Source organism: Falco peregrinus, chromosome 6, assembly GCF_023634155.1.
Source record: "Falco peregrinus isolate bFalPer1 chromosome 6, bFalPer1.pri, whole genome shotgun sequence".
Taxonomy (NCBI): domain Eukaryota; kingdom Metazoa; phylum Chordata; class Aves; order Falconiformes; family Falconidae; genus Falco; species Falco peregrinus.
In genome coordinates, this window is record NC_073726.1 from 31,308,438 (window position 1) to 31,332,969 (window position 24,532).

At 40.4% G+C, this 24,532-nt stretch overlaps 1 protein-coding gene across 3 annotated transcripts in view; it reads left to right on the plus strand.

Annotated features, from left to right (window-relative positions):
- The first annotated feature begins 6,428 nt into the window (after positions 1-6,428).
- The window catches only part of EXOC4 (exocyst complex component 4), a 408,445-nt gene continuing 390,341 nt past the window's right edge, over positions 6,429-24,532 (plus strand). For 2 of the 3 annotated variants that reach the window (XM_055807287.1, XM_055807286.1), the window contains exon 1: positions 6,429-6,541. In XM_055807287.1, coding sequence (XP_055663262.1) covers positions 6,456-6,541 — 86 coding nt within the window. In that variant the 5' untranslated portion in view covers positions 6,429-6,455. The remainder of the gene's footprint in view (positions 6,542-24,532) is intronic. The other variant, XM_027785678.2, reaches the window with a different exon arrangement.

The following is a 24,532-nucleotide window of genomic DNA, read 5'->3' on the forward strand; positions in this document are numbered from 1 at the left end:
TTGATTTAAGTCTGTTCCCATAGATTTGGTGCTTCAGTCAGCTCTTTATCACAGTGCTTTCAAAGCTGCAGTGCCTGTAGCTCTCTGAGCATCTGCACTCTTTGACTACCCACAAACACTTCATGACACCAAATATTTGGCAGTTACCGTCACTGCCGTCTATCAGATTGGTTACTATTGAACAGTTTTCAATCTGAACTTTGAGGCTGCTTGACGGGTACGTCCAGAGATTTTAGATTTGGCCAGCCTGAGAGTCAGGCTAGTGACCACTTCTTCAGGGCTCATCTTCCCCAGCAAACTGGAATACTGATGGGTCGTAATATTTCTGGTCGAGGGGAAAGTCAAGCCTTCTCTATGAGCTAAGCTGTGGTGCTGAGTCTGGGCACATCATGCTGTTGCAGGCCAGAGCAGAGGGAGGGATAGCAACAGCAGTCAGGATGGTAACACCAAAGGAGTTGGCTGGCACCATCAAAGCCAATGCGAAGCAAACATTGCCAAAAAAACATATCAGCAACACTTGACAGACATAGCACCATTGGTACCATGCACATTTCAAGCATGCTGCTGTTCCGGTGTTGTGTATTATATTGCAGAAAGCCTGCAGGGCTTTTATTAAAGAAACTCCCCCAAATAAACTCTTTTTTTTCACACTGACATTTTGTCTTCGTGAAAATGCAGAAGGTGGTGCTGGTCAAACCGTGGGGAGCTCAGATTTCTAACATGCAGGAGGGAATTGTGCAAAGCCCTTTCAGAGGCACCACTGATCCTCTGTAACGTCCTTCACCATGGCTGCCCTTAAAATGTGTTGAACTGTAGGTAGAGTATAGATCATTCCAGTTTCTTCTCCTCGGCAGTAAAACTTTGTAAGGTAAGTGGGGTTTGTTGTTGCGTGCTTGATTTTAGTATCACTGGGTCACAATTTCTCCTGTAAAATAGGGGTTATGATGTTTGCCAGTGACATATTTACTTTGTCAGAAGTGCTATAGAAGTACAACTGTCATATCATCCTTCTCTTATATCACTTCATAGTAAATTGAATTTGAGGCCAAAAGGACTGTTCAGCTGCTGAAACTTATGCCACATTTTCTGCAATGGAAGCCTTTAAAATGCATGTCTGATGTCTCATCTCAGAAGGATTGATAACCACTGCTGCTTTTCTTGAAAATACAAGAGTGTGTTGCTGGTACTGGGAGTTACTTCAGTTCAAGTTTTTGTTGTTTCTCTTGCCTGAGGCTGCTAGGTACACAAAACAGAAAATATCCAAAGCTGTATTCAGTAGGATGAAGTACTTCTGTGAGCAGCAGAATTTATGAAGTCTTATCTCCAACGTATGTCATGCTTGGCTGCCTACAGTTTAATAAGGTGGAGGTCTGATCTAAGGGTTTTTCCTGGGGTTTACACATCCATTACCTTTCCTTCCATGTGAGTTTGCTGGAATAGATGAGCCCAGTGGTTCCACCTCCCTCTCAGTGCCAGCAGGAAATCTGGGACTCTCTTTTCTATCCAGCCTGCAGGAATTTACTGGCCTGGATATCACCTGAGGCAAGTGTTGATGCTCAACAAATCCACAAGTCATTATATGGAGACTGATGGTCAGCTAGGCATGGGGAACTTAACGGAGCTGTGTTAAAATTAGAAGTTTGTGGACAGGATCTAAGAAGTCCTTACAGAAGGGGGGAAGGGGGGGGGGCGGGGGGAGGGGGGCAGGAGGCAGGAAGCATAATTAAACACAAGAGAGTCAGGATATGAGTGTTGTTTTTCCTGTCTCTTAAACAGCTGAGGTTTTCCATGGTTCCAATATAAAGCTTAAAGATCTTAATTTCAACCAGCCAACATGCAGCCTACACTATTTACATGAACAAGAGGAGGAGAGACAGGCTGAGGATTTGCAAGGTTGGATGCTGGACATCAAATGGGTGGTTTGTCTTAGCCATAAGATGGAAGACACCATTGGTAAGTCACATTTAGGCTTCCTAATCCCAAGGTTTGGTGCATTTACAATACCCCGTAATGATGAAAAAACTGATATTCCTCCTTCATGTATTGTCACTGCCAGAAAATTCTCCATTTGTACAAAGCTCTCATGCAAAACCATAGACTTGCTTTGCTGAGAAGGCTATGGAATGTGTTCAAGCTCCTGAAAGGCGAATGCAGGCTCTGGGGCTCAAGCTGCACACGACCAAGTAACTGTGTTAAGGCATAAATAGATTAGAAAGCTGCTCTGCCACTTTGCAATTTACTGTTTCCCAGGGAATGAGTTCAATTAGCAAAACAAGCCATGATAAAAGATTATTCCATGGGATCAATTACAGTGTTTCTATCCCTTTTTCTGACATGCATCTTTCTGGCCAGGTCTGAATCAGGTCACCAACTGCATGAACAAACTTCCTGGTTCAGTGTCACCTCTCTGTATCGTTATGGATCACACAATTGTAAAAACAGCATTCCCTTAGTAAAGTTAAGTAAAATAAAGGAGGAAAAATAAACAGCAATAAGCTTTTTTTTTTTGTTTTTTAATAGTTTACAGAAGGGGAACAGCTTATCTTCTTTCACAGTGTTTTACCTGCCTTTGTAGAGAAACACCTCACAATTCTGCTCTGATTTCCTGCAGGGATTGCATTAGCATAGGTTCTATGGATTTGACATTGGAAAAGCAGTAGTACTTTTCCACTTAGCTTAATCTTAGTTACTATTTTTTCTGCAGCAGCAGTACACAGTGCATCTTGGGAAATGTCAGGAGGCAAAAAAACCAATAAGAAGGCATTTGAATCATATCTTTGCCTTGATTCCCAGCATTAAGCCAAGAAACTTCTTTTCCTGCCCCTTGAGTTGCTTACTTCTTATTCACAAGGTAAGACAGAAAGAATTGATGGCAGCTACATGCTGGGAAGATATACTGATTGTGGTCAAAGAAGCAACCTAAAACACCTTTAGCTCAGACTTATGTAGTGGTAAATAGGAATAACAAGGTAGTCCGGAGAAGTGACTAATCATAAAGCCAAATCCTGATGTTTCAGCACACTTTTATTCAGTTCTTATTCAGGTAGATTGGTAAAGTCTGATAAAGCTTCATAAGAAAAACAGAAAAAAATGTCTACTGCAAGAAGTGGGAGCCTGGGACCTGATTCTTTGACCATGGACAAATTTCAGTTTAATGCAGCTGATGTCAGGGTGACAAGCTCTGTAAGAACAGGTAATATATTTTAATAAAATGACTGATATATGCCAACTGAATTATGTTTGCTTTATACAAGCAAAATTGCTCCTACAGTCTTAGATGGAAGTCTGGCCTTCAGTCTGCTACCGTTTACATTGATGCAATTCAAAGGTAATTTAATTATAACTAATATAAACACATTACAGACAAGGCAATTACACCTGTAAGATATTGGTGTGAGCTGAACTCTTTTCTCTGGCATTTCTACTAATGTTTGAAATGAAATAACAAAGTAAAATGTCATATTTTTTAAAATGTTAAACCTGTGGTTGAGAGACCAGTGTCTATAACAGCACTGAGCACTGGTAAATGTTTGATTTAGGAATTCACAAGTAATGCTTAGAAAATACCAGTGGATAAATTGTGGAAAGGGTTTACAGGCAAAGCTACCTCAGGAAAGGGGGAAAGCAATCCCCTAGTATCGTGCAAGTCCCATGGGGAAAGGAGGTCTTTTGCCATTGGAGTTTGTAAAGGCTTCCCAAACAGAGTAAGCCATATTTGCAAAAGAACTGCTCTGCCTATGCCTGTTTAGGCTTCTTTTTGGCTTAGCTTTCTGCCACCGCAGTGGTCCCTCGGGCAACTAGCCTGATGAGATGATGGCGGAGATGGATGAGAAATGGTGGAGTACATGAAGCCTCTGCATGAAGCCTTTTTCTTTCCTTATGAAGGGAGGATGGGGAGGAAGAGTGAAACCATCTGTGCTTTCTAGTTCCTTTTGTATTGTGGGGATCCTTTACTGAGCCCCTCTAGTATTTACAGGCAAGTTATGACAGTGATTAATTCATCATCAAGGAAACTTTTTGGTCAATTTGGACTTTATTTGGTTTAAGTAGTCAAGAAATTACCCATTTTACTAGATGTACCTCAGAGTATTAAAATTCTGTGTGAAAGAAATGTGAAAGGGAAAGTACATTTCTGTTACCTGATTTCCAATGCATCAGTTTTCAGGCTAAGACCCTTTCTGGCAAGCTGTGTAAGGAGAAAATGCTGTTCTCATAGCCCTTCTTCCTCATTGTATGATATATTATTAATGAAGAAAGACCTCTGTGTTCACATGTTGCATCAGCCCACACTATGTTGATTTTTTTTCCCTCTTTTGTTTAAAGAAAACATAAATTCACACCTATAGCTCTGCGTGGTTTGGGAGTGAAGGGAAAGGTCTTGTAAATGAAACCAGGCATTGGTTTAGCAATTTGAGCCCAGGATTGAAAGTCAGCAAGGTTATAGTTCTGGGGGAGATTTGCTGTTGTTTGTCCTGATGAAGTTCCTCCTAAATGAGGTGATTATTGTAGCTGTCAGGAATGAAAAGGTAGGACACACTGATTTCATCTGCACTTCAATCTCCAGGACGTGCAGGTACAGAGCAGTCAATATGAATTGCCAATTAACAAAAAACCAATATTGGCAAGTCGGCAGTTTGAGAAAAAACTCCCTCCAGCCAGTGCACAAAACTCCTGACATTCAAATCACCACCCTCGAGTGAAGACATTAGCAAATCTGCCCAGAAAATCAACAGAGATGAGCTTTTTTGGCATATCTGAATAGCAAATTGTAGAGCTGAGTGCCTGACTGCAGACAGGAAATGTAGCAGAACAGCTACACAGGAACACACTTCAAGTGCACACCCTATCTGCAGATAAAAATGCCTTTACTTTAGAGTAATTACTCCGTTCTGAATAAACTATCACTATATGACTATATTATTGTCAGGAATAAACTATCTTTTATTTCAGAAATAAAGTGCCCATGCTCTATTCTGCCATTCCACTAATGATAATAGATACAGCCATTGATTATAATAAATAGAGATTCTTCCACAATAGCTACTGTGGAAATCTTCCTCTTGTAAATAAGCCCTAGGAATACCGTGCATCTTGTTACCATGTATTTCAAATACAGTTCATATAAATGGATACTGTTGACATACCTACAGATTTCAGTAATTTTCATGCAATTAGAATCGTTTTAACTTGCAGCTTTGGGCTGAAGAAACAACTCCAGGATAGCAGCCAGTAGTGTCTTTGACATGATGAAGTTAACCTGGTTTAGAAAGCACCCAGCGGCTATTAGTACCTGACTGTTTCTCCACTTGCTAAAGGATTCCTGCCTCTGCAGTAACAAACTTGGGTCTTTCATGATGCTTTTAACACAAGCTCTCAAAGGACTTGACTGGAGAGGTACTGGTACCCCTCATCTGCAAACCGGGAAAGTGAGGCAGCTGTTGTAACATAATTTGTTTGACATTGCCCAACAAGCCAGTGAAAAACAACCTTTTGTTTTCTAACCCTGCAGCACGCACCTTTCCTTTTCTGAAGAAGATGATCCTATGGCAAGAGATGCAGCACGTCAATGGTAAAGCAAGGCCTATGGACAAGCAGGTTGGCCTTCAGTAAGCACTGGGTGTCTGAGGTCTGCTGCTTCCCAGCCGACTCAGATTTGTCATCTCCAGCTGTGCAAAAAACATCATTCAAATGCAAAATGCTGACTACTTCAGGCTTACTTTCAGAACTGGGCTTCAAAGATCACCTGGGCTGCCTCAGCTTGAGTCACCTCACCGCTGTCCCAGTGAAATCCGGGGAAAACTATTTTCAAAAACATGGTAACTTGAAAGACATTAAGCGATGCTTCAGCAGCCCCTTTAGACATGCCTGCAATCAGAATCTGCTCAAATCTGTGGCATGCAGCTAACATTTAGCATTGGCTAGTTCATAGGATGCATTACTCTAAGTAGCTAGTGCATTTTGTTGCTTTTCAATCCTATAAACGTTTAAACCCCTCGTCGTGCAGCCCGGCGGAGGCCCTGGCACCCTGCGCCGCCAGGCTCTGTGAGGGTGGCTTCGCTCTCCCACGCTCCCACCCCATTTTCTGCAGCTTCCAGAGCCAATAAGGACTTTCGGACACAGCCCACTATGCAGATGTATCTTATCTGGGCGATAATTTCGTAGACCTATTATTAAATTTCGAAGGGGGGATCGTACTGTCGTACTGTCGGCGGTGCGCTCCTGTCCCCCCCGGACCGAGCGGGACGGCGTGCGCGGGCCGCGGCCGCCGCCATAAGCACTACAGCTCCCAGCAGACCCCGCGGCGCCGCCGCACGCTGCGCCGCCGTCCGATGCCGCGCGCCCCGCCCTCTTCGCATGCTATTGGGTCACAGACCCGCAGCCGCCCGCCTCCTCTCTTCTGATTGGCTGCGCCGCGCCAGCACGGGTGGCCGCCCTGTGTTTGAGGGGGGTACAAGATGGCGGCGGGCGAGGCGGCGGGGCGCTACCGGAGCACCATGAGCAAGAGCAAGGACCCCTCGGGGCTGCTCATCTCTGTGATCAGGTAGGGGTGGAGTGGCCCCGCTCTGCAGCCTCCCATCACGCCCGCAGGGCCGCCCTGCGTGGGACCCTGGGGGTGACCCAGGGGCGTGTGGGGCCCATTCCGGGCCGGGCTTCCAAGACCTCGGGTCCTTCCAGGGCCCTGACAGCTGTGGGGAGGCCTCAGCGCTGGAGCAGGCCTTCTCCTGAGCGCTGCCCGCTGTCCTCCCGCCCTGCCTGGCTTCCCCCTTCTGTTCCACTTTGTTATATCCTGGGGCCTGAGGAGTAAGCCCTGCAGTTAGCACTAGCTTAATGTCGTGCAGGGAGGGTCAAGGCACTATATCTTTTTACTGCTGTAGAGTCTATAGTTGACCTCTGTCCACAAACACATGGCAGCACTGAGTAAAATATGACTGGCCGGAAAAGCTGTGGGAGTAGGAAGTCCTGAGTGCAAGCTCCATTCTGGTTTAGGATGCAGTAGAGGGAAAAGTGCTACTTCTAACTGCCTTGCAGGGGATGAAAAGAAAACAGTTGTGTCTAGTCATGTTTAGAGTATTGATTTCTGTCTGCCCTTATTCCTGAACCCCTCTCCTTTGCTAGAGGGTGATTCTGTGATATACTTTGAGCCAAGCAAGGGCTTGAATTCATTTCACTGCTTTCCCTCTGTGCCTTCTTCAACTGCGTGTAAAAATCTCTTCTACGTAGCTTATAAACAGTAGGCTGGCAGCTGGTTTCCCAAACTGAAGCCTTGGGCAGCACGCAGTCATATTACTACAATATTGTGAGTTGTAATGAACTTACAAACTTTGATTCCTACTTCAGTGTCTTTGCCAGAAACTGTAGTCAGTTACTTTGGAGAAGTTATTGTAGCAATATTTCTGTATCTAGGACATGTTATGATTTTAAAATCCTCTATGAATAGTAATGTTTAGGACAAAATTCCATTCTCTTTTGTTACTCTGAAAAGTGGTCTTTAAGATCTTGCAAAACTGGAGGTAAATGATGGCTCTGAAAAGCAGTAGGTTCACAGAACTGTGTAGCCTTTCCAGGGTCACGGCTGCGGTCTCTGAATTGTACGGTAATAGGTAACAAAGAATCCCACTGAACAATGAATGAAAGGTGGTGCTTAACACAGACTGCGGTGCCTGACTTCCATTTCAAATATATGTGGTTCATTAGTTTTATAAGAAAAGCTGTTAAAAACCCAGACTTGTTTAGGTTGGTATGCAGAAAAGTGTATGTTGGCATGACCTCGTATAAACTTGAGGTATGATACTGGTAGTAGTGTGCTTTGGTAACTTTTTATTTTGTATATAACAAATGTTGAAGGGGAAAGGGGTGGGAAGCTAGTACCCGAAAACGTGATTATCAAAATGGATCATGTTCCTGCAGCTTTTATACCCAGACCTACACACGCTCATGGGTGCAATTGTTCATGAGTTCACATGGAACGTTTGTGTAATGAATACATGATTAGGTGAAAATCTGAAAAAATCAAGCCTCTGCCTGGACCTTGAGTTTTTGCTGGGACTTAAGTATATTTGGGACAAGGGTAAGTAGCATGGATTTGAAGTGTTGTGCTTAGCATTTCTTTATCAGCCTCAAATTTTAATAAGTTGAGGAGGGAAATGTAGTATGTTGTAGCTAGATAACCTTAATTTAGAGAAAATTGAGAGAAAATAGAGAAAATTTGTAGACAGCGGAAGAATCAATAGTAGATGTGCATTGATTGCTGCAGCATTTCCTGTAGTAACAGTCTGTTTAAGTTTTTTTTTGTTCATGTTTCCTGTAATTTCCGAGAGTATTTTAAGGGCTGCCTTCTGTATCTCTATTTTTACAAACCTGGACTTCTTATTTCATTTATAATGTAAAATGAGAGTGAGCTCATATAACTATGTTCTCTAAATAAGAAATCATGTTTGTCTAATAATCTTTGGCTTACAGGCACTGATACTTTGGTTGGTTTAGGTCCAGTGTTTGGACACAACATTGAGGTTAACTTTATGAAATTAAAATTATTTATTTCAAATAAACAGCCTGATAACTACACCTCCAGAGTTTAATTAGAACTTGGTTTGGATGTAGAGATTCTTTGCAAAGCTTGAAGTGTTGTGTTGAGCCAGACCATGAAAGCCTGAAAGTAGAGCTGATTGCGAAGGAAGGAGAAAGCGTTGTGTTAATATTCACATTTCGTAGGGTTTGGCAACTACCAAAAGGAAGTGATACGGAAAGGAATTTAAGTAGTTTTCTTTATGTTGCTTTTGTATAGCTGCTCAGGTGAGGATGAACTTGCCAAGCAACAGGTGACATTTTTTTGCTGTTTTATATGCTCATAAAATACCATTGCAAACAAATATAGGCCTGAGTGTGTTAAGTGTATCTTTCTTATAACTAATCAGCTTCAGAAAAATATTACAAATCTTAACAGTAGACTACTGGTTTCAAATGTGGCAAAGTTTACTTTTCTTGATAGCTTTATTTCTGAAACATTTATGTATAGAATATTCTGCCAATTCTTGTGGGTTTAGATTGCATTTTCTGGTTTATTTAGGCAGCTGTTAATTTCTCTCTTGTCGCTTTGTGAAAGGCCCATAAAAAGAAAGTAGCAAAACTCTGACTACATTCTTCTGCTGTAAAAAAACAAAACTAGAGGAGCTTCTTTAAGTATTACGGTATTTTACTTGGTTATAGCAAAGATGGTGGTCTTTCAAAAAGAAACATTGCTTAGGTCTGCCAAATCTGCTTAGTGTGATTGTCTATAAAATGCTTTTAAATGTGAAGCTGAAAGGCCTTTTATAAATAGAAATCGTTTTAATAATGAAGGGATAATTTGTTTATATTTACTCAAGCTTAGTAGCTGTCTGATTCATTGGAAAAGAGGCAGGAGCTACTGGCTCCTGGTTAGGAGTTACACAGTTACGAGGGGGTGTAGTCAGACACTGAGCAGTGCTGCTGCTGGGTTATACTGAGTTTTTGGGTATAGCTTCCCCTCTTCTTTCTCCTAAAGGAGAAATAGAGGGTTTGTTCATAACAATAAATCTTTTAGAAGTAAAGAGTGTTTGGGAAGCTTAATGAATGTTTGCAGTCTGCTATTAAAATCCCCACCTTTGTTGTAGCTCAAGGGAGCCTTTCTTCTTTTCTCTGTGCCTTTAGGAGATATGAAAGTATCTTCAATTTGCCCTTGTTCTCACATTGCTGAGAAGAAATGACCATTATTTGCTACAAGAAGACATAGCTCCTGGGATTTTGACTTCTAGAGTAGGATATTGGATAGCAGGGCTTTACAGCTTATGTCCCCTTGCTTCTGCTGCCTGGTTGAAAGTGCAGCACTTACAATCATGCCTCAGCACACCCACTTTCAAAATGTGCTAATTCCTTCGTGTATGGGAAGGATCCTTCAAATTCCTTGAATAAAAGGTACTTTATAAGGTCAAAATATTGTCACTGGAGACCAGGAGCTTTTGTTGTCTAATGCTGATCACATGGGCTTTCACAGTGTCTTTTTAAAAAAATAGTGCATAGTGGAGAAAATACTGCTCATCTGCTGGAGGACAACTTGGGGATTTCTTTTTATTTTTTTATTTTTCAGAGGACAAACACGTGTATGTATATTGATTTTTCTTAACCTTTTGTTTTGTTGGTAGCTGGTTGAAGCAGCTTTTGTACTCTGAAACAAGCAACCTGGCATTTAGCAAATGCTATTTTTTTGAGGGATCTTGTCAGATTTTTAATTGGTAAATGTGTCTGCCTTTTATTTATTGTTACGCTTTTTTTTTCCAATTAAAGGTTGCTATTTTTTAAAACTGGCCTTTAATAGCTGCTTTAATTGGGGGAAAACAAACTATAGCAGTGACTCCGTAAGACCTTATTGAAATCTTTGTGTTAAGCTTTCACACAGGCAAACACATACAGCAGGTATCTGCAGATACGGCAAAAAACCTTGCATGCATTTTATTTTTCACAAGTGGATTTCTTTTTCCTTTTAACGCCTTTCGGCTATTATTTTCATTATGTTTACAGTGAACTCTGTTAAATGGATTATCACTAATGATCTGCCATTTGGTCTTTTTCTAAAGCAATAGAACTGATATCTCAGTTTGAGATGTAGAGTGAGAAGGATGAATGTATACCTGTTGCCCTCATTGTTGCATTTGAAAATAGCTGCTATGAGAAATAAGGCTGAGTTACTCCGATCTGTATACACTGTAATGGTCTCTTAAAACTGCTTTTATTGCTAAAGGTGTTCTCCAATGTTATAAAAGTAGTGGTTCTTCTATGAGGCAAGTAGCTCAGAAATTCATTGAGAATAAATTGTATTTGGTGGAGTATGGTTTTAAATGATAAATTTTACTGAAATGATTGTGAGGTTCTTGCCAGATATGCATACATTTTATACAAGTGTTGGCTTGTAGCTTCATATAGACACTTTATTGAATTTTAATATTAACAGTAGGGGAGGGTGCATACGTGAACACACAACCATATGCAGAAGGAAGTATGTGTGATCATGCCCTGTTTAAAAGTTCAAGTTACTCTATTTTTCAGCTCTTATGTCAGCTTTAAACGATGCACTGTGCAAAGCTGGAGTTCAGACTACTCTTAAAAAACTAGGAAGTAGAAATAGTTGGTTTTGTTAAAAAATTATTACATGTTCTGTGGTTTCAACTGTTCTGAAGATGTTGCCTCCAACAACTCTTCGTTCCAGTGCAGTATTGAAACCTTCTGGTTAATATTGAAATCTCCAAAGCCTCTTGCTGATTCATGCATGGCCACTGTTCTGATGCTACGTGATGTCAAGGATGGGTTCATAGTGCAGAGGGGCCAATGGCTCCTTAAATACTCTTCATCTTTTAATCATCCAGGTGGCAGGTCTGAGTCGCATTGTCCTGCTTCTGCTCTTGCAAATTTGAAAATACTGATCCTTAGGGCTTGTGTTTTCTCCTGGGAATGTGGTAATGCAAAAAGCTGTGTTGGCTTTTTGGATTTAGAATTCATTATGGAAAAAGGTAGAGCTGGTACCTGTGGTCTCCTATACATGGAGATAGTCCTGGACAGGTTGTCATGTAGTAGGGTGGTAGCTAGGTCACTCTGCTTGTGCCTGTAGTTGTAACTGGCATCTCATGGGTTGGTCTGTCTGTCTGCATCCCTTTTCTGAGGCAGAAAATGGTGTGCAGTTGGTGTCGGGGTTTTGCCTGTGTGGTATTGTTTTTTCATCTTCATGCAGGGCTGTTGGAGACAGCTAAGAAGAGTGACTTGTTCTGTTGAAGTCATAATCTTAAATGACTGAGTCTAGTATTTGTTTCAGAAATCAGCTGATCACTAGCTATACTTATATGGTTTGTATTGATGTGGTAAAATTTGATTAAGGGTTGATTAATTTATCAAAATAAAGCATTCCATGATGATATTTGAGATGGCTGTAGGCTGCTCAGCCTTTACACTGCAGCTATATATATATGAAAGTCTTCAATGATAAAAAGATCATCAACTTTTGTTGAGAATGCTTTAACCAACTGTGTAAGCAGCATGAAAGATTAATGGAATGTAAGTAGAGGAGTGAAATGTTTTATAATGCTCTGTTTACTTTGTATGTTTAACAGCATTTTGAAGAGACTGGGTTCTGCCTTTTCTTGTAGTGGAGTGAGTTATTTCTTTGTTTGCACAGTGGTGATCTAGTTGTCTGGAGGATGAGTGCTTTGTGTTCCCTTTGAGGGTGGAGCGTGCTGGCCTCAGGATTTTACTTTTTTTTTTTTTAATTAAGGGGAAGATCCTTTATAATTTTATAGTCAGTTTACAGTGAATACCCCATTTCCCATGCCAATTGACTTACATGGTGCAGTTTTTGACTCCCTTTTTTCCAGCACCTCATTGTTGCCATGAAGGGAGGCGTTTGTCTCCTGAACGTATTGATGCATTTCCTCAAATCCAGAATTTCATAGGAACAATCAGCTAACCTATGAAAATGAGAAAACATTTAACATGTTGTTACTGAGTTAAATTGTTAACTACCTTTTGGATTTTTTTTTTTCTTCTGGCCGGCTTTGTTTCAGAAGGAACTGACTTTCAGAACTGTTTCAATGACTCTGCAGAGGTTTCAAAACATGTATTATCAGATTATATTCTTTGAGGTTAAATAGTGCTGGAAGCTGTAGATCACCCCATTTGGGACTTGTCTTTAAGACAACAGTTTTCAATTATAAAATTCAAATAAGTCTATTTAGTTTAATGAACCTCTAGAAATTTGTAGAGTAGTTTAGACAGTGTGTCAAAGTACAGTGGTTCTTGTCCCAGGGTGCCTTACAAAGCTTTTTCATTGTGCTCTGTTGAAACATAGCTGCTTGTAAGGTCTCGTGGGGTGGAACAGTAGTTGGGAGGAAGGATACTTGCTGAACTGCTCTAGACAGGCTTTTTTCCCATACAGGATTGGGTTTTTTATACCCATAAAAATAAGGCTTGGGGGGAAAAAAACCCACCCAACCAATGTCTAGATTTTCAGAAAGGACCAGATTTTATTGTTTCCTCACTTAAACATTTTACTCTGATTAACTCAGAGGCTTAAATACTACTTGTAAGATGCCTCCAGTAAACATTTAATGTGTGTTTGATCTTCGGTGGTGTTTGACAATTTTACTGCAAGGCCCAGTTCTTGAAATCATCAGCATCAGTGTAATGTTCTGTTTCCCTCTACAGCTTTTAGGGCAGGAAAAAGTAATAACAGAGTAATGCATTTTACCATACAGTATTTCTTGCAGAGCACTTATGTGCATCTTCCATGCATCTGTGAATTCAACATTTGATCCTCCCAACAACTTGCACTTCAAACTCACTGCCACAATTCCTGTGATAATTTGCAACTTGACAGCGTCTGAGTAACTGCCTGGTTATGCTCGCTTCTGCTGGACAGCTGAGATGTGGACAGATGTGCTCTCTCCATCTCAGTTATTTTGTTCCCTTTCCCTCGCATCCTGACCTCTTATCTTTTATTCAGCTGTTGTTGTTTCTTGTCTATTAGATTTCCTTGCCATAAAAGAGCTTGTGCTGTCAGTCTCCATGTCTGAGCGGTGTCTCTCAATGGGGTGGCTGGCATTCAAGTGTTAGTGCACGATAAATATCTAGTAATGATCACAACGGTTTAAACTGAAATAAGAGAGCAAATACTGTAATTGCTGTGTGGTCACGGTTGTCAGCAAGAGGTGCCTTATGAAAAGTAACTAAATTCTAACGGGTTTCTTTTTACTCTGCCTTCCCCCCTTCCCCCCTGCTTCTAATACTGAAATCTCCTTGGCACATTGCAGCTATTTCCTGCAGAGAGGAGACTGGTCTTCCTAGAGATCCACAGTGCTCTGCTGAAATGATTTTTTTGCTTCTAGCAACTGCTTTCTTCACTTAACTGACAAATCCTTTGTTGGTCAAAAATTGTTTTAGCTAAGGCTGTGCTTTGATATCTACTCCCCCGCCAGCCCCCCACCCTGTAACTGACAGAGGCTTGTCATATTCTGGTTTGTCTTTTAGGTCCTTAGTATGGTATAAAATGGAGACTAAAGAAACTCCCTCATTCTCTGATTTTCCTTCTTGAAGGGTGATGTTGATAATCGTAGTGGTGTACTATTGATTTTATTGTCTAGAGTGGTGCAAATGTATATGATACATTGTGAAACATACTCAGTTTTTATAATCTTAACATGTAGTACCTACCCAGCACTTTTTTATCTGCAGATTTCAAAGAATTCAAAGAATTATTGTTTAACTGTTGCCCACACTAAAATGTTGAAAACCTTGCCCAATTTCTTCAGAAGGGATGGATCATACTGCATCCCTTAAACTTTGGATTTTGCCCAAAGCTGTAGTGTGTATTTCAGAAGCTTCTTCTGTTCAACAGATTTCTGGCATTGTTTTTACCAGAGAGAAAGGTTACAACATAAGTGAGTCCTGTAAGTTGGCCACACTTCTAAACATAGCCTTAGCTTTCACCAAGACAAACTTTAATCCAGGCTGTGTTGTACGGAGTTGATACCACAAGCTGTCTGTGTTATTGTAGCTTCAGAAGTGTTTTAAGGGGAGGAACTGGGAGGCTTAAGGTGGCTTGTGATAATGGTGCACAATAATGTAGAAACAGGTGGCAGAAAGTTTACTGTGGATTGCTGTTAAAACTGAAGCTTTGTTTGATCGCCCCAGTGATTCAGCACTCCTTTTTATTCCACGTCACTAAAATGTTCGTTTTCCTGATCAGATGAGAAACATTTAAATTTGATCGGCTTGCATTTGGGTTTTTTGTTGGTGTTTCCCACTGTCTTTAATGAGTGTTTGCATTTGAATAAGTGATGCTGAATGAAGGCAAGTGAATTATGTGCTTAAAGAAACCGGATCCAGAAGTAACAGAAGATTCTTCCTGGATTTCCAAGCTGCTCCTGTGCCTCATGTAGTATTCTTTTCTGCCTTAAACCACAAATATTTGCATATGTCTGCTCTGATACTGTGGAGCAGAGGAAGAGAAGGTCTACAGGGACACACTGGTGCTGAACACCTACAGCAGCGGTCAAAAGCAGCACGGACTTCAACACTCCTCTCCTGTAAGAATTGTCTAGAGTGTTGCAGGTGCTAACTTTGCATTAATTTTCTAAAATGCATATTTGCATTTTCCATGCAATGTCTTTTCTTTCATTTTTAATAAAAAATAAAAATAATACATTTAATAAAAACCCCCGCAGAATCATAATGCCCACATACTGTTACTATAGTGTTCTTCCTTTGAAACAAATTTTCTAGTCAAGAAATTGATAATTAAGACTGTTTACTATCCATAGCTTAGCAGTGATCATACTTAACATGGCTGGCCTTAGGGTAGGTAAAACAGGCAAAGTTATCCACCCAACATAGCTGAAAGCATCAGAAAAAGCAAATCTACAGAAATGAAACATTTATTATTCATTAACATTTTTCCCTTAAAATTGACGCAATCTAATTTTCTTGGTGTTTTATTGGGTAGATAGGAAGCTAACAGTGGGCTAGCAAAAGAAATTACTTGTCTGCCCTGGAAAACTGACTGAAGCCCTTGATAATACAAGCTATGTGGGCAAACATGAGACTTCTCCATGTAAACAAATTCTTGTTGAGTCTCAAATCTGATTCCTACTGGAGTGGTGATTTTTGAGGCTGGTGTCTGTAAATGGATAGTCTTGAAGGTTGTTAACTTCCTTTTGCCACAGTGCAAAATATTAGGGATTGAGGGGACAACCAAATAGCAGGGTTTGGTAGAAAAAACACTAGTGAATGAAATGCAGTGACAGGGTACTAGATGAAGCAGGAGTGGTGTGGCTTGCACCCTGAATTCAGGTTCAGAAGGCTGAAAGCCTGTGTGTGCTCTAAGGGCACTCAGCATGTTGCAAAATGAACCAGTGTTGGACTGTGGGCATTTGGAAATCAAATTCATGGATTTGTGTCTAGGTCAGAGACAAGTTTTGTTATTGGCCCTTGTAGAATAAAAGAGGGGAAAATAGAGTTGAGTTGCTTCTCTGATGCTTCAGACTGAGGTACACTATTAGGATCGCATGTGCTGAAACTAAATCTTTACTGTCAAGCAGGAAAATAAATGTGAAAATGCAGATGGAGGAGATTCATTCATTCATGCCTCCCTTTGAGAGGAAAATGAGTGGATTTGTTTAGGAACCCAGTTTTTTCCACTTCTGTACATGTCTCTGTGAACAAAATACTAGTCCCCTTGAAGCTTGGTGGTTCAGCAGCCCATATCGCCAGCCTGAGCACTTTGGCACTGTGGCTGCCTAAAGTACCTGCAATGATGCCTGTTGCTGGCTTTGCAAAGGCTTTTCCTACTGAAAAGTCGCAGGATGCTCCAGGAAAAGCATTTCTTAGTAACTGCCTGTGTGGCTATTCTCAGTTTTTGTTAAGCTTGTTGATATGGGGACTGAGCAAAGAAGTCTGTCATGCATTTCATTCACATCAGAGCTTATTTTGTAGTAGTTCATTTGTGCAGATAAGCTGTGCACATTTGCAGGAACATGGGTGTTACACAGAATAAAGATTAATCTGTGTGTGGTGCCCTGTAGTGCTAGGAGCTATGATGTTAAGTCCTGTTTTGGGGTTGGAGTGCATTTGAAGCTCAAAAATAGCATGTTATTAAGGGAGGTGAATCGCTTCATAGTTTTGCAGCTGATCTCTGCAGCATTTCTGTACTTCTGTAGTTACCTATTGGGACACATGATGTGTAGTGCAATGGGATTTGTTTTCTTCTGCTGTTGAATAGCTTAGTGGACATCACGTTCTTGCAGTTCACAGCAATGAAGGAAATGTATTACCTTGTGAAGAAATTATGGCTTGTTTTCTGTCCTTTTTCATCATGTGAGTGTTGGTTTTTGTGGTGTTTGAATGTGGGAGAGTTTGCTTCCCACCTGCACCCCCTTTCTCTTCTTCCCTACCTTAATGTATCACACTGTAGGAGTAAATTTACAGAGGATATGAGATTGTGTGGTAGCTCTGCAGTCCAGGCACCTGTGGATCTTGGACAGGTCTATGAAAAACATTGATTTGTCAAGACACAAAGAAACAGCTAGCACTAAGTCTGCAGTGTGAGAATAACTTGTTATATAGTGTATGGAGTCTGCTGGTGGTGTTGTTGGAACCAGATTAATTACGTTGGTTCCTAGAGAAAAGTTTCTTTTATCCCTGCTTAATGTGTTGCATTTTCAAAGTGCTGTATGTATTTACTATGGTAAATAGTAGCTACAGTCTGTAGTATTTTCTGCATTATGAAAATGAGACATTGTGTGACTTTCTCAGAGCTCTTTAGTGTTTCAGTGAGAGAAGCATTTAATTTTGTTGCTCAGAGGAAAATGCTGAGACTGAGGTCTGTGGAGAGAAAAAATGACTCAACTGGCTTTTCCAGCTGCTTCCAAACACTTTTCTGTGTTGAGCATTTATAGGTAAGCATCTGTAACTCAGAAATCTTGCCTTCCAGTGTTTTGGGTCAGTCCCTAGGTTTTGATGGTTGTTGAATTGCTGGAAAGCACCAGGTGAGAGTAGTTTCAAATGTGCTTTTGGGTCCTAATTGTGCCAACATGTCTGAGACACTTTATTCCTTCATCTGTGGTGCTGAGGATGGAGCATTCTTCTGGAGCTGGGAGTTAGTTCACTTTTCTAGAAAGGTATAGCCTCTTGCAGAAATGGTAGAGATGGCAATTATATTTGACCAATGTGAATACATATTCTTACATATTTACCTCTCGAAACCAGATATTCCTGTCTTTGTGAGCAGCTGTAGCAGTTTAAGGCTTTAGGCATCTTGTAGAATGACAGTGCTTCAGGACTCCTGTAAAAGTCTTTCCACCTAGTTATTTGAGTTGGGTGCTAGAAAGTGGAGATGAAAAATGCTTGTGATCCACAGATCAAGTTCTGCTGAAATGAGTAGTCCCAATGGACTGTTTTTACTAATCTAATCCCAGTGTAAATTCACTGACCTCAGGGGAAATAGCAGGGTCTGGGTTTTTTCTTGGTTTTTTGAACTATGCTGCTTATCCCATGATAAAGGCATTTCAGGATTGTGTCTGAATATCTTCTCTACCTTGTGTTCCATATGCAGAATTGACTACGGTGAATTAAGCATTTTGCATTTGTGTAATCTGTATTTTGAACTCTGTAAAATCAAAAGTCAATGAGATTTGGCTCAATGAGGTTCTGTTTTACTGTAGCATAAAAATGTCTCTTAACAGACTAACATCCAGGTAGAATTATTCTAATCCTATTGAGCTCTTGGTAATGAGACAGGCATATGCAGCCATCCAGCTGCCAAGTATAAATTACAGGTATTTTACAGGGGAGGCGGATTCTCATTTAGAAAAATGAAAATGAAAAAACAAGTGAACTGATCAGGGAATCCTACTGGAGAACCCCACCAAATTCATAACCTGCATGTACTCAATATCTAAACTGATGTTCCTTCTGCTTGTCGTATGTTTTGAATGCTTTTGTTTTGTGGGGAGTTCTAAAAAGCTAATGTATATTTATTATTGCTTCCTAATCCTGTCCTGTTTTATAATTCCCTCTTGAAAGTTGTTTCTGCAAGGTTCCTTTCCCAAACAATTTTGATCCTTTCTATTTGGCAAACAGTGTGTTGACTTTTCTTCTTCCTTGCCACACATTTTAATAGAACAGAAACAAGCAAAGATGCCCTTGGCTTACTTTTCTGCAGTGTTAGCAGGAACATATATAATCTCGAGAATATTAATTATTTCTTGCTTTGCTTTTTTTTTTGTGCAGTGCAAGAAAAAGAAATGGCTCCTGTACCAAGGGGCTTAGGTAGGAAATTGAGGCATACAGAGTAAGGTTTTGGATTCAAAGTGACATTGTGCATTTTCGTAGTTACAGATGTTGCTAAACTTCAAGGATTTAATATTGTGGTTTTGAAGGAGGAAAATACATGATAATGAATTACTGGAGTAGAGAGAAAGCAGTGAGTTAAGTTTTGGTTTAAGTAGGTAAAGTGAGACCTCATCTAATACAGTGACTTGAGAAGAATGAGTAGAAGGGTCTTACTGGTGGCTGTAAGCAGTTGTAAGTATAGCCATGGTGGACAACAATGTGTATTATTGTCTGAGGAAAAAGTTCAATGTGATTTTTAAAAGAAATGCAGAAGAGTCATTCTCAGTTTTATAGCACACTTCTTTCTGACATTTTGATTGGAAACAGCTTTGCTTCCTCTTACTTATATATTGCTATTTGCATCCGTTAAAGAATGGTTTTACTTTTCTCTAAGTGCTCTTTGATGATTCTTCTGATGATGTCTTTGTGGAGTGGATCACATGTGCACTTTGCTGTTCTCCAGCCATTAATCCAGGCTCCCATAATGACTGGAAATAACAAAGTTCTAAAACCAAAACCTTAAGCTTCTGAAACTTGCTGGTCTTTCAGTCAAAGAAATGAAAAAGTAGTCTCTGATGTTGCTTTTCTCCATTTAGATCTTGGGTTGTGATTTCAACTTCTATCCATAAAGAAAGTGTTGAATTATTTATCCCTTTTGGCATAGTAAGCGGTCCCTTTAATGTTTTGGACTAGGACAGACTAAAGGGCCATAAAACATAGGTAAATTTCTTGGTCAAAATACAAATAGGATATTTTTATTGATGATTGTTTCCACAGTATTTTCCCAAAAAAGGTAGTTAAAGAAAGCAAGAGGTTCCCAATACAGGTGCTAATTCTAGAAACATTTCCCAGCTGGTGCATCTGATAGAGCCAGCTGGAAATCTTGGAATGTGGCAGTTGACTAGGCCTGAAACTTTCATTGAATTAAGTCTTGCAGGTTAGGATCACAGCCTGGAAAAAAATGGTAATGGTGTGTTAATATGGTTTTATCCTTGGTGCGCATGTCCCTGGGATATACAAAGCAGTATTTTGCAGAAGTGTTTTGTTAATTCTTCCTTTCTCCCCCTTCCTGCTGCCTGACAGCATAGTGGCTTCACCTGGAACTGTGCAAGTATGGACCATGGTTGTCTTGTCTCTTTGCTGGTCTGGATGCTGAAATAACCTGGTAAGGTGAAGGGAAGGCCCTGTGTTGGCACTTACTGTATGTATGTTTGTGTGTACATGCGCAGGAGTCTGTAACATCACCTCCAGCACCTCCGAAAAATTACTCAGATTTAGGTGGTCTATATTAGTGAAGTATTCCAGAGGATAAAACCAAAGAAATGCTCCTTTGAGGCTGATTAATGGTTCTTCCAGCCTGGTAGTTTTTCTCCAACAATGGTAATATGAAATGTTCGAGAGAGGATGGAGGTCTGGCCACTTGCTGGTGTCCAGTGCCTCTCTTATTTTTCCCTAGTGTCTGGAGTTGTTGAGTTAGTCATGTTGGAGGATACATTCCAGCAAGTTTTTCAGTGTTTGTCTTGACCTGTTGTCTGTGAATACATTTAAGTACTTTTTCTGAATTGCTGATGCTTCTTAAACTGATCTGTTAGTTTCAACAAGTCCCTCTAGTTCTAGTAGGGTATGATTTGGTGAAAAACTGTTTTGCATTTACATTATTGATCTTGTTTCTGACTTCTGCAGACCTCAGTTGTATCTTTTTTCCAGACTTACTTTTCCAAACTGAAGAATCTTGGCCTTAGTGTTTCTGCAGAGAACAGCTGCTTTAATCCCCTCTGTTGTGTTAGTTGCCCCTCGAAGGGCAACAGAGGAGGGGGAGGTCAGAACGGTGCACATTGCTCCAAGTATGGCCATAGTAAGGTTTTATACAGCATTAGAGTGATTCCTTTGTCTTGCTCTTATTGTTGGATTCTGAGCTATCTCTGCATATTAAGCTCATGATTCAGAGAACTGTTAAGTGTAGAAAAACACTTAATTGGCAACTATATTCCCAGTATGTGCTGCTGAGGTTCCTGAAGTCAGGTTGGATGGAATGGAGCTTTGAGGCCTGCAGATTCCTATTACCTTTCTTTTTAAGATGGGTTGGCAATATTTCCATGCTACTGATGGCTATGTTGTGGATTTGAAAGATGAGGTCTTCGGAGTTTAAACTGTGTGAGAAGGTGTGTAGTGCTCAGCCACATCGGCTGGCTTTTTACCCCCTAAAGCATCTTGATTCTGCTGAAGGGGGCAGCAAATGTATATTACAGATCTCAGCAGACAAATGGTAAAATGGCAACTAAGATTTATCCTTTTAGTTAGATGTTGTCATTTTATCATTTCAGTAGGAATGAACTTGTGGTATTTCACAAAGGCTTCTGTTATCCACCTGTACTAGCTTTGTCCTTCTTTTGACATGTTTTGTGGTTTCTAAGTTACAGTTCCTGTTGTGACTTCTCAGGCTTCATAAACATCTATTTTGTCTGTGCAAATGTTAAGTGTTTTTAGCAAAAAATATTTTTCCTGTAGAAGGCAAGTTAAACTACAAGGACAAAAACAACTGGGCAGCACAATTTGAATCTGCTTAAAACCCACAGTTGTGATTAGAAGTTGTTAGGAAGCCTGAGTTGGGCAGGAGCATTAGGAAAGTCTTGAGAGATCTTCTGACATTACAGTGATGTAGTCTTATCCTTGGAGAAAGATCTTAAGCTTTTATATCAAACTACTAGCATTGCAGATGGATTCAAGCCAAAGCTTCAACAGCTTTGGCAAATTAAGAATTTTGAAATGGAATTTTCCTTAATTAAAACTAAATCTTTTCTAATCTGTGATATAGACCAATTTGGTTCTGCTGCTACATTGTCTAGAGCAATCCATGATTTTCCTGCAATCTATAATGCAGGTTAGAGAGATTCGATGTTTTCATTAACTACAGAGACAAGCAATACTGTTCAGCTTCAAACTCAAACAATATGTCAATTTCTAAAAAGGATATATACATTTGTCTAGTGTAACCCATGCTGAAGAACATTCTCCTAGCAAAAATAAGCAGTTCTTTACAAAGGAAGCATATTTATCTGCAAGAGCTCTTAATGGAGGATGATTTACTGCCAAACACAATCTTGCACTTGCTTTCTGCTCATCTGTTATAGCATGAACCCAAACTTCATGCTATTTTTAATACTGCTGCATTAAGAGTATGCTTAGCTTTGTTTCCTAGCACATCTTCATGCCTTACTTTGAAGTGTTTACATGACCCCTGCTAAGAGTGTTGAGTGTTCAGCAGTACTTGGTGTGTGTAATCTTAGCTCCCTTGTTCGAGGAACCAGTGTTGTGTATTCCCCAGGTGGGAAAGAGAAACTGGGCCACAAGGACATAGAATGTGCCTGCGGAGCCCATTCCACTCAAATGTGGATATTTACATCAGAAGTCTGTAGTAGCCAAGAGCTGTGTGTAGCTCATGATATAGTGTCAAGATGCAGTCTGCAACGTGAGGGTGCTGTAAGCACAATGTTAGAGGTCTGTGGTGGAGCAGAAGCTGTAACCGAGATATCTTAATACCAGGCTTATTTTGTAACCACTGTTCTTACTTTTCAGATCCCTTTTGTGTGATATTAAAGTGCTTTGGTACAGTACAATTAAAAAAAAAATGATCTTTGTAAAACCATTATTTAGGACACGACTAAGAATGTTTGGGGGTAGAATATTAATGTAAAAACATTGGAAAGCATTCCTGTTTCTGTAGCTACAATGAAGTGTGGAACTTTAAGTGATACAAATAATTTTATGCATCGGAAGAAGCTACTCTGTCAGTGGAATGAGGAAGGGGGTTCTCATCTCAGCATGTTCTCAGCACCCTTGTCTCCTGTGAAATGTGCAGCTTTTGGTATTTGGGAGTGGGGAGGAGGGTGTGAGGCTCCCATGCTGATAGTCTGAGGCATAACAAAAGAAAGAGGATCTCTTCTCTTCATTCCCATGTGGTATCTGTTATGGCCTTCTGCCACTGCCATCTGAAAGTGAAAAGAAGTGTTAAAACTGGAAAATAAATCACTTGGGTACATTGTCTTCTTTTAGGGTGTTATAGGATATATTTGGGCTGTAATTCCTCTGTCCTCCTTGGTAGTTGAGTAGGACAAGTGTGTGTGTGCTCTTGTCCTCCTCGTGCGCTCTTCCATATGGTAGTACAGATTTGCTTGCTCACTTGAGTTTTCTTAGCTGCTCTTTCTGGGATTGTGATCTCCTGTGAAATGGATGCTTTTCCTTTTTAAAGATGGAGTCCTTGAGTAGGTGGTACAGCCTGTTGTTTTTCTTTGAGGGGAAGAAAGAGTAGTGAACTGGAAGTTTTGGGTATGTCTTCTTGACTTTCTGGGAGGGAGGGAGCATTTCTTGTATGTTTCTTTGTTTGCATTTGTTTGAGAAAAGCTTTTGCACTTGAGTTCTACTACTTTCCTATTGCGTTGAGCAACTCGGGAAAATCTGTCAAGTATTAACCCTTCTGTCCTGCTTGTGATACAGTGAAAAACCTAAAAACTCTGCTGCAGACAGAAGCTGCATAGATAATAGAAACATTAACACCCGAGAAAGAGCAAGGGCTGGGAGCTCAGCACTTAGCACTTCGAGAAAGGACAATTAGTACCGACTTAGATGAGCTCAACAAGAATGCAAATAAGGAGCCTTCAGATGAGGACCTGCTAACTGCTAAAAGTAAACAATCTAGGGTAAAATAATGGTGGTAGTAGGAGTTAAGTGACCTCCCACTCAAATGGCCCCCACCCCGAAGAGGTGGATCCCAGGTCCAGAGATCATGGGGATATAGATTAAAACCAGCCCAGTGAGCAAGTATTGGCTTGGCATGTTTAGAGTGGACAATAAGGAAGAACTAATTGTTAGCCAGCAGACTTTATACACTTGAACAAAAGTTAGATAATGGATGAGGTATAACAACTGTAGTAGGTAACAGAAGCTAAACAACAAAGACTGCTAATGTATGCAAAGGTAAGCAGGAACTTTAGGTCACTGACCAAGAAGGGGAAAAGTACATCTTGAAGAGGCGCCAGGGGGAGGAGATTTCAGAATTTTCAGAAACCTTATGTATATGCATGACTTGGTATAATAAATACCTGTCTGCTTGTTGAAACGGTGTGCAAGTTAGGAGGAGCGATTCCCCTTGCACCTGGCGCCGCAATAAACACACCTGCTTTATAACTGTCCTCGAGTTGTAGAGTTTGATACTGTGTCAGTTGTCATTGAAGATACTCTTAAATAAACCATGATGAAATGGGTTTCTGTCCTTTGTCTGTTTTTCAATGATGTGCAAGCAGTTCCTGCTTGCGTTCTGTTATTGTCAAGGACAAGTGACAGTTATTGCGAGGAAAGTTGGTATTTTCTTTCTTACTTGATAGCAGGAGATACAGCAGGAGATAGTTTCAGTTTGACTGGACCTCGTTGCTTTAACAAATCCAAAGTGAAAGCAGAGAACAGCAGCAGTGTTCAGCAATGTTTGGTTGTGCAGTGGGTTTTTTTTTGTCTCCTTCCAAGTATTTGACCTTCTCTACATAAATAGCTTAAGAAATCCAGAAAAAAACCCCAAGAAGTTCTCTCTTATTCCTGGAGGTGTGTTTTTCAGTCTTTTGGATTGGAAATAATGGCTGTTGTAGTCCTTTAC